Source organism: Panthera uncia, assembly GCF_023721935.1.
Source record: "Panthera uncia isolate 11264 chromosome D3 unlocalized genomic scaffold, Puncia_PCG_1.0 HiC_scaffold_8, whole genome shotgun sequence".
In the NCBI taxonomy this organism is placed as follows: Eukaryota; Metazoa; Chordata; class Mammalia; order Carnivora; family Felidae; genus Panthera; species Panthera uncia.
In genome coordinates this window covers 10,650,391-10,660,053 of record NW_026057586.1, presented here as the reverse complement: position 1 = coordinate 10,660,053, position 9,663 = coordinate 10,650,391, and the positions used below count along the sequence as shown (strand labels likewise).

At 32.9% G+C, this 9,663-nt stretch overlaps 1 protein-coding gene across 1 annotated transcript in view; it reads right to left on the bottom strand.

The window, feature by feature from the left end:
* The window catches only part of CDH19 (cadherin 19), a 102,587-nt gene extending 93,499 nt beyond the window's left edge, over positions 1–9,088 (bottom strand). The window contains exon 1 of the mRNA XM_049619703.1: positions 8,764–9,088. Coding sequence (XP_049475660.1) covers positions 8,764–9,045 — 282 coding nt within the window. The 5' untranslated portion in view covers positions 9,046–9,088. The remainder of the gene's footprint in view (positions 1–8,763) is intronic.
* Between the last annotated feature and the right edge of the window lie 575 nt (positions 9,089–9,663).

Here is a 9,663-nt window from a genome sequence, read left to right as displayed (position 1 = left end):
AAAGGGAAAGGGAAAGGGAAAGGGAAAGGGAAAGGGAAAGGGAAAGGGAAGGGAAGGGAAGGGAAGGGAAGGGAAGGAAAGGAAAGGAAAGGAAAGGAAAGGAAAGAAAATGAAAGGAAAGACAGATCAAAATCTCCTTAGGTAAATAAAAGAAACTTCCTCCATCCTCCAGGAAAGGATCATAGCTTGCTCTTAATAAGAGTATTTAGACAGGAATTGTAATTCCTGGCTATTTGTTAAAGGTATATGTAGGAGGATATTTTGAAAGATAAATTTGGAAAAAAAAATCTTTAAGAAAGTACAAAAACAAAGCACAGATATAGAAAATAGGATAAAAAAAGACTGAAAAGATTAATTCAAAAGGCACAACATACAAAAGTAGATCTGGAAGAAATGGAAGGCAAATATTATTACAGAATAAGTGGCCATTCGCAGTCTCCACATTTTCTCATCCAATCTACAGAAAAATACAATCTGGCTTTTCTCCCAATACTACAATGCAACCAATCCATCCAGGGTGAGAAGGATCCCCTTTATTTCTTTAACAAACTTCAATAAATACTTTTCTTTTCTTTTTTTTTTTTTTTGAAATTAGTGGTGCAGCACAATGTTGCCTTCATCATAACCCCACTCCTTTTTAAAAATTCTCTTTTTTGGCTTGCAAAGCTCTATACACTTTCAAGTTCTTCTTTCACCTCAAGAATCTCTATTTTATTTGATTGTCCTCTTCCCTAAAAACTCGAGTTCAATTTTTTTTAAGAGAGAGACAGAACACACATGCACAAATAGGGGAGGGGTAAAGAGAAAGAGAGAATCCCAAGCAGGATCCATGCTGTCAGCTCAGAGCCCAAAGCGAGTCTCAATCCTACAAAGTGTGATATCCTGCCTTGAGTGGATATCAAGAGTTGGATGGTTAGCCGACTGAGCCACCCAAGTGTTCCATTCTTAAGAAATGTTTTGCTTATTCTATACATGAGATAATTTATCTTCGGATTTTATGGCTTCAATTAACATCTAGACACCAAAGCATCACAAAGGATCACCAACAGTCCATATTTATCTCTTTCTTAATCTATAGACCTACTTTCTAAGAGACATTTCAAAGTCTATGACCCACATAGAAACCGTTATCTTTTATTGTTTGTTCATCTTATTATTATGTTCTGTCTCTCACTGAACAAAATCGGTACCCGCTCAAAAACTGGCACTTGAATAAGTGAATAAAGAATCCCCCTTCCACATATGCTTTACCTCCACACATATTCAAGCTTCATCTATGGTCAATTCTACCTCTTAAGTCTCTCAAATATATGCACTTACTTCCTATAACCTCCAATTTATTAATCCATAACTTTTTGTCATGAATTGTTTTTCATGCAAGTAAAATAAGCTGAAACTATATTTTTTAAAAAAATTAGAAAATATATTTCAGGAGTATTAAGTATTTCACACCATTTTATCTATTAAACTCATGCCTGGACACAATCCTAAAGAAGCAAATTGTTATTTAGAAATTTTGGTGCAAAACATTGTTTACCAATATATTATTGTGTAAAAAATATAAATCTATTTGTGAAAGCTAGTTAAGTAACTTTTGACACATATGCTCAAATGTTTAAAGAGATTAGACAGGACGATGACAATGATAGTTGTTGGGTCGTTGGATAATAGAAAGATTTAGTAGTGGACAACACTCACAGTATTAATAAGTAGAGTTCTATAGTGAGTTGTATGTAATTGGAAAAATCAATGTTACCAGCTGAACATGAAAACAGAAATCTCTCTTAACTTGTCACCAAAGGAAGCCACATCAATATGAGCAGTAATTTACCCAGCGCCAAAACTAACATGCACCCAAAGTGCCCAGATTAGGTTTCTTAAACCGTTTGTCAATTAAAAAGCGAACTAAAAAGTGGTACGTCTTCAGGAATAGCTAAAGACAAGTTTTTGGAGTGATTGTCAGGAATCAGAAAAGAGTGGATTTAAGAATGACTAGAGTCTAGAACTGGTTTCCAAGAGTGGATGACTCATTCAAAGTAGATGCTAATAGAGGAAAAGCAGAGATGTGGGAACTCTTCCCTGGGAAGTTTGGAGTTAAAGAAGAATGCTTTAAGATAGAAAATGTAGTGTTTGAGATTCCATTTTTGGGACAATTAAATGAGCAATAACAAGCAAAAATGTTGCAAAGAAAAAAATAAACCGAATACCAACGTAACCACTCAGTAAATTCTGTTTATTATGAGTAATAACAATATATAAGTAAATAATAGTAATATAATTATAATCGTTTCCTTACACTTCTCTGTGATTTGAGAGTTAAAAAAAGAAATTCAGAAAATTCAACTTTTAATCTCTCAGATTATTCCATGTATTAAGATGATACTCAAATCAATTTCAAAACTGAAAAAAAATTAATTGATTAAGAGCTTAATTTAGTATTTCTTCATCCACAAAAATTTTGGACTAAAATTATAATGAATTTTGAGTCCTAGTATGGAATGTATATTTCAAAGGACTAGTTTTAAAAAGTAAATGAGAATATATAATTATTTTGGTACAAAATATTTGTGTACGTTTTGTTAAATAACTATTTTAGTTTCAAGTTTATAATAAAAAACTCAATTTTTTTTAGTTTCTTCATATAAAACATATAAGCCAAAAATTCTATATCATTTGTTTTGTTTTGTTTTTAAATACAAAGTTCAAATAACTTAATGACTAGCCCACAATTTTTTTTAGTAGCTTACACTTTTAGTTTATCTTGTTGAGTTTATTCAGAGTACATAGTCATGAAAATTAATTTTCAAGACAAAATTTGAAACCAGATGGACTAGTTTAGTGGAGTGTTTAACACAACTATTTTACATTTTGAAGATATCATTTTACAACTATGTGCTATTAGCTATGTACAAAAAATGACAAAGTAATGTATTTTAGTAAATACAATATTGGAAACACCTTTCAAGGGAGATTTTTAAATCCTTTTAACATGAATAGCATGCTTACAGAGTAAATAAATTTCTACTTTATGATTCCCAAAATAAGAGATTTGGGTACATCATTTTAATTCTAAATAAAATGTATACAGGAAAAATTAAAAGAGATACATATTTAGAACTAGAAAATGCTAAAAGTGTACCTCCAAGAGATGGGATAAGTTAAAAATACATATAGATTTCAAGAAGGAAAATCAACATGAATATAGTTAATTTGATGTACAAAATGGATTTCAAAAGCAAGATGATATAGATTTTTTAAGTTTTTGATTCCTCTGCATTTTATGCCAGAGAAGATAAACATGCTTCCTTTCAGTGTTTAAATGTAGAAGCATTCAGTATAATCTGACAAATTAATTAATGAATTAATTAATGAGTGAATAAATTTCCTTTTTCTCCCTAAAACTTAAGTTCTCTAGATTATGAGCCGCTCCATTTATAAATGGGTAAAAAGTTAATATGTTCTATGAAGAGATGATGTTCTTTTAAATTTTTTTAAATTGTTAATGTTTTTATTTATTTTTGAGACAGAGAGCGCGCACTAGTGGGAGAGGAGCAGAGAGAGAGAGAGAGAGAGAGAGAGAGAGAGAGAGAGACAGAATCCGAAGCAGGCTCCAGGCTTGGAGCTCTCAGCACAGAACTTGACAAGGGGCTCAAACTTGTGAACCACAAGATCATGACCTAGGCTGAAGTGGGATGCTTGACTGACTGAGCCGCCCAGGTGCCCCAAGGGATGATATTCTTACACAAAATAATCCTTCACCTTATTTTCTTAATGCGGCAATCCTAACATCATTTTGTTTCACAATATGTAGAAAGCAGCTAATTAATAGTTTACTAAAATTTGTGATACTTAACTCACACATATACAGCATTAAAAATGTATTGCTTGTTCCTCTTCTCAATGCAAATGCTCAATATCACTATAATACAATGTCACATAATCTCATCAAAATTATACTTATGATTTAAGAGCTGTGTGTTTTTTTTTTTTATTTTAAAATGTTTATTATTTTTGAGAGAGAGCGAGAGAAACAGAGCACGAGTAGGGGAAGGGCAGAGAGAGAGAGAGAGTCATAGAATCTGAAGCAGGTTCTAGGCTCTGAGCTGTCAGCACAGAGTCTGAGGTGGGGCCCAAACCCATGAGCCACAAGATCATGACCTGAGCCAAAGTCCGACGTTTAACCGACTGAGCCACCCAGGCGCCCCTAAGAGCTGTGTGTTTTAAACATTAGTTTAATATACACACACAATGACAACATTACTCCATATCTTTAAAATGGTTTCAATTTAAATTTCATAGAAGTAACTTTATATATAATCCATTATGTAAATGACATAAAATACAAGACACAACAGGTGTCGGTAAGGATGTGGAGAAAGGGGAACCCTCTTGCACTGTTGGTGGGAATGCAAATTAGTGCACCCACTCTGGAAAACAGTGTGGAGGTTCTCAAAAAGGTAAAAATAAAACTACCTTACAATCCAGCAACTGCACTGCTAGGTATTCACTCAAAAAATACGAAAGAATATGAATTCAAAAGGGATACATGCATCCCAATGTTTAGAGCAGCCCTACCTGCCACAGCCAAACTGCGGAAGCAGCCCAAGTGTCCACTGACTGATGCATGGGTAACAAAGATGTGGCACATATATACAATGGGATGTGACTGAGCCATGAAAAAGAATGAAAGCTTGCCATTTGCAAGGACATGGATGGAATGGAGCTAGAGACTATTATGCTAAGCAAAATGTCAGAGAAAGACAAATACCACTTGATTTCACTCCTGTGTGGAATTTAAGAAGCAAAACAAATCAGCAAAAGGAAGGAAGGAAGGGAGAGAGGGAGAGGGAGAGGGAGAGGGAGAGGGAGAGGGGGGGGGAGAGAGAGAGAGAGAGAGAGAGAGAGAGAGAGAGAGAGAGAGAGGCAAATCAAGAAACAGATTCTTGACAACGGAGAACAAACTGATGGTTACCAAAGGGGAGGCGGGTGTGGAAATGGGTTAAGTAGGTGATGGGTGTGCTAAGTAGGTGTACTAGTTGTGATGAGCACAGGATGATGTATGGGAGTGTTATATTATTATATTCTACACATGCAACCAGTATAGCACTGTATGTGAACGAATTGGAATTAAAATAAAAACTTTAAAAAATTAAAAAAAAAAAAAGATGAGGGGAAAAGAAAAGGCATAGAATTTTAACAAATAATTTGTGTGGTCTTGAAATTATCAAATGAGTGTGTGTGTGTGTGTGTGTGTGTGTGCGCACATGTGTATGTTTCAAATTTATGAATATTTAAAATGTATATATATAAATACATAAACAAATACATAGACACATGTATAAGTGTGTATACGAAAACACATATGCTATTTATTATTAACCAGTAATTTGGAGTCAAATCCTGATATACTTACAGAATTGGCATATCTTACAGACATTGGATACAAGAGAGAAAATAACCAAAGAGTAACCAATGTCCTCTATGGACCCGAAGACAAAAGCCCTATTTAGAAGGGAGAGACTTCTATCTGAAAAGTGATGTTATGACCCCTTTCTTTTTCATCTAATATTATGGGGAAATCATTATATTTTGCCTTTCTGGTTCAAAAGCAACCTCAAGCATTGTCATGAAGTATTTACTTAATAACAAAGAACAATACCATTAAAAAGTTTTTAGAAAGATGCATGTATACCCTTTTCTTTTTATCTCTTTAGTTTCCTTGTTACATTTTATGTTTGTCTCTGAATTTAGCAGCATTATCTCTTCATCAAAAAAAGGTCAATCTCTACTAGAATTTTTTTAAAAAATGGTAGCAAACCCTTGGAAAGAATTTAGCTATAATCCAATTTAAAAACAGAAAAAAATGGTGGCATTTTCCTTTTCTATGATTTATATGTATAATTTGCTCATTTCCACAGAAATGACATTTCTAAATTTTGCACTTAGAGAAAATTACCTAGGTTATTTTAAGCTATAACTGATGTGCCAGAATTTTTCCCACTTTAATATACTATCCTATAAATTTACAAAGTTCATTTATCATGTAAGTTCTTAGAATGAAGGAACAGATAAAATGTGGATGTACTGATCTTGTAATTTGTTAAGTCACTGTCCTATACTAACATTTCAAACTCGACTTGGTGTGCCAAAGCAAAGCCTCCAACAATTAGATACTTTGTCTTAACTTTAAAACATTCTTTGATGATTCTGAATGTCTTTTTAATGAGTAATTAGTGCAATGAATTTCTGACAAAAATATTTCTGCTCTCCTAATTCTAAAGTGGTTTTTAAAGTGAGACCAGAATGCTCTTACTGGATCATCTCAGAGCATGCATCATTTCAGAAAGACATTGATTTGTTGTAAGTTGCAGAAAAGCAGGTTTTAGAACATTTAAGTTGATTCTTTCAAGTGAGTGGTGATGAGAGTTGAAAACTCTTTGAGTATGGGTTTTTCAAGCACGTGTCAAACATCTTTCTGGTCACTTTGGCAAAAGCAACTCATTTCTCAAGTCTGTGAGCTGTCAAAAGCAATGCTAGAAAGAAAGGATTCATGTGGGGTTATTATGTTTCATGTTTGTTTATTTTTCACCTTCAACCTATTATGCCAAAGCAAAGACATAGGTACTGGAAGATTATAAATAGTAGGAGGAAATTGTCATGACAACAAAATATAAACGTTCCATTTTTCTCATATTTATTATCATTGTTCTCAAACATTAGGTCAGGAGCAATAAATCCCAACCTAAAGAAAGGTATATGAAAAGACCAACATGTCCTTTTAAATCATGTGATACACTTATTTCTACTATATTACTACCCAATAACGTGTTAAATACTACTCAGTAACACTTTGAATATAATATTTAAAGATAACATGTTAAGAGTGTGAGTGTCAAAAATATTCAATATCAATTTATATTTAGCTATAGGTTATCATTTATCAAATTGTATATGTCTTCATTATGACAAATTCCTGAAAGATGAGCCAGATATCTTAAGAATGCTTGAGAAGCATGTGTGCACATCATTTTAAAGATTTTAATGCATCTTAATTTATGATAATTTGATTGAATTTGTTAAAAAAAAAAAGCTCCCTGGGGATAAGTATATTGGAAAGATTCCAGAGGAGAAAACAAAACCAAAAATATAAATAGATAATATATCCTTTAAGACTTCTACAACGTGTGTGTGTGTGTGTGTGTGTGTGTGTGTGTGTGTGTGTGTCTGTGAGAGAGAGAGGAGAGAAAGAGAGGGAGAGAGAGAGAGATACACTAATAGTATAAATATTTCAATATTTCATTAAGGCACAAGAACTTACTAAAATTGACAATGGAAAATACAGATATAATTTACAGAATGATCTGAGACATTTTGGTCATTGTTAAAACACGTGTAAAGAATAAGAGATCAGATGACTTCTAGATTTCATAAACTGGTTACTTGTAAAGATTGAATAATTTTACACTTTTAATTTTATAATATTACTTTTTGGGAATAGTTGTGTTAGTTACAAAATTTGGAAAACAGAAATGTACACTTTATATTAAAATGTAAATATTTTAAATTAAAAATTAGAAGTATGTATATGTGCATATGTGTAATAGTTAAACATCTAAAGTTTTTTAAATGTGGAATAAAGGATATTATATGAATGTATATTATTTTATTACATTATTTGTTATTGCAAATGGATCCAAAATATAAATATATATTGCTAAAGTTGTAAATATTTTACATTAATAATGTCTTCTCTACAGATATATTAATTCAAAAAATGAATTCATAGAACTAAAATGGAAATGTATTTAAAGAAAATAGTTGCCATTCTATTTAGATATTTTTGTTGCTACCTCTTTGTGTGTTTCTTATATTGTAGTTACAGATTTACTAAATCCCTCAGGCAAATTTACACTGAAACGTTTCATTAAAATTAGTAACCCTACTAAAAATTGCTTGTTATAAACTAAAACTGAAACAATATTAAGTATCTCCTACAATTTATATATTCTTAATTTAGACTTTTTTGTCTTTCACATTTGATGAATTAGTTTTATCACACGTAATGGATATAATTTATTGAAATTAATATGTGCACATTCCAGAATATGTGTCTGTATTGATAATATGCCCAACAGATTCCTTTTATTAGTATTATTATTATAATATTCTTCATCACCGAAGCTTTTTGCTTTAAGATTTTTCTAGAGTCGGTACAAAGTTTGATACCCAAAACAACTGGCAAAGGGGAAGAAAATAAAATCATTATATGTCAACTTTGAGAATCGACAGTTCTTCAAAGAAACATTCAGTTTTATTCAGATACGCGGAAAGCTCCATACTGATAATCATAAATAATTGATTTAATTTAATCAACAATTTAATTAAAATATTTACTTTATATTTTTCTCATCCCTTTAAGGTGCTTTCATGGTTTATAGCATGTGATAGTATAGAGATAAACATATGATAAAACAAAATCCTGGAGAAAGGGAAAGAAGCAGCAGTGATGCTCTCCCCCCAATAAATTTAATGTGTTAATGTTCTAGATTTTTCCTCAAATCTCTAGTGCAGAGATGGCAAATATTGTCACAAATATTTGGCTTTGAAAAAGTGCAATATACGTGTCATGGTTTCACATATTGTAGAACATTTTTCCCCTTATGGACCATAAACTAGCAAAGAGCTTTTCAAGTACTTTTGGGCCCTCTCTCCACTAAGAGATAATTCATAGAAGTCAAATATGCCTAATTATCACATTCTTACCTGTGTATCTTCCAGTTCTAGGAGGTCTCCCAACACTGAGCTTCCAAATTCGTGATGAACGCAGAAGGAACAGCAGGAGGAAGGCTTCTTATTTTGCTTCACCAGCTTCTCGCCCAACCTGACATCTGGGTTACTGCTCTGAGTTACGGATGCCTGCGTTTTTAGTACCACTATGTCACTATGTCGCTGCTTACTCAATGCTATTTTGGGTTCTCTGAGTAGAGCCATGAACACTGAGCCTTTTGTGCAAAGTACCATAAGGGCACTCTGACGTCCGTTCATAGGCTTGGATGAAAATGCAGACAGCTCCAGCAAGTGGTATGAAGAGTCCCTCCCCACCCCCCGCCTCCTGTTTCCTAACAACAAGCAAAAGGAAAATAAAGTACGCATTGGCTGGAGGTGATAAGGAGGGAATTCAACTTCTGCGAGTGGAAAGGACATGCCCTCCACTTGAGGATTAGCCGATGAAACAAATGATCGATTTAAAACATGCACAAAAGTTACTAAACACAGAAGAGCTTTCCCAATCTGTGTCTGTGCCTTCTGGCTGCTCCTTTAGTCAGTCTTTCTGCTCAGGAATCAAATAAAATACAGAAAGAGGGCAATGTCTAAATTAAAATCCCTTTCTTCTCCTCGGTTTATTACCTAAATATACTTATTGTGTTAAATTTATGATTATATTTTGTTATAATTATTGTTATTTATTATGAAGTACGTAATAATAAGCTATCTGTTGATTCCTAAAGCTGCTTTTAGCTAAAGTATTTTTGTACCAAATGAGAGAGGTCCGAAAATAGGAAAAGGGCCTAAGGCCGAAACAGTGCTAAAACTATAATTGATGTCTGAAACAAGTAATATTGTTAAGGTTTACATAAGCAATTATTGTGAGGAGACAAACAC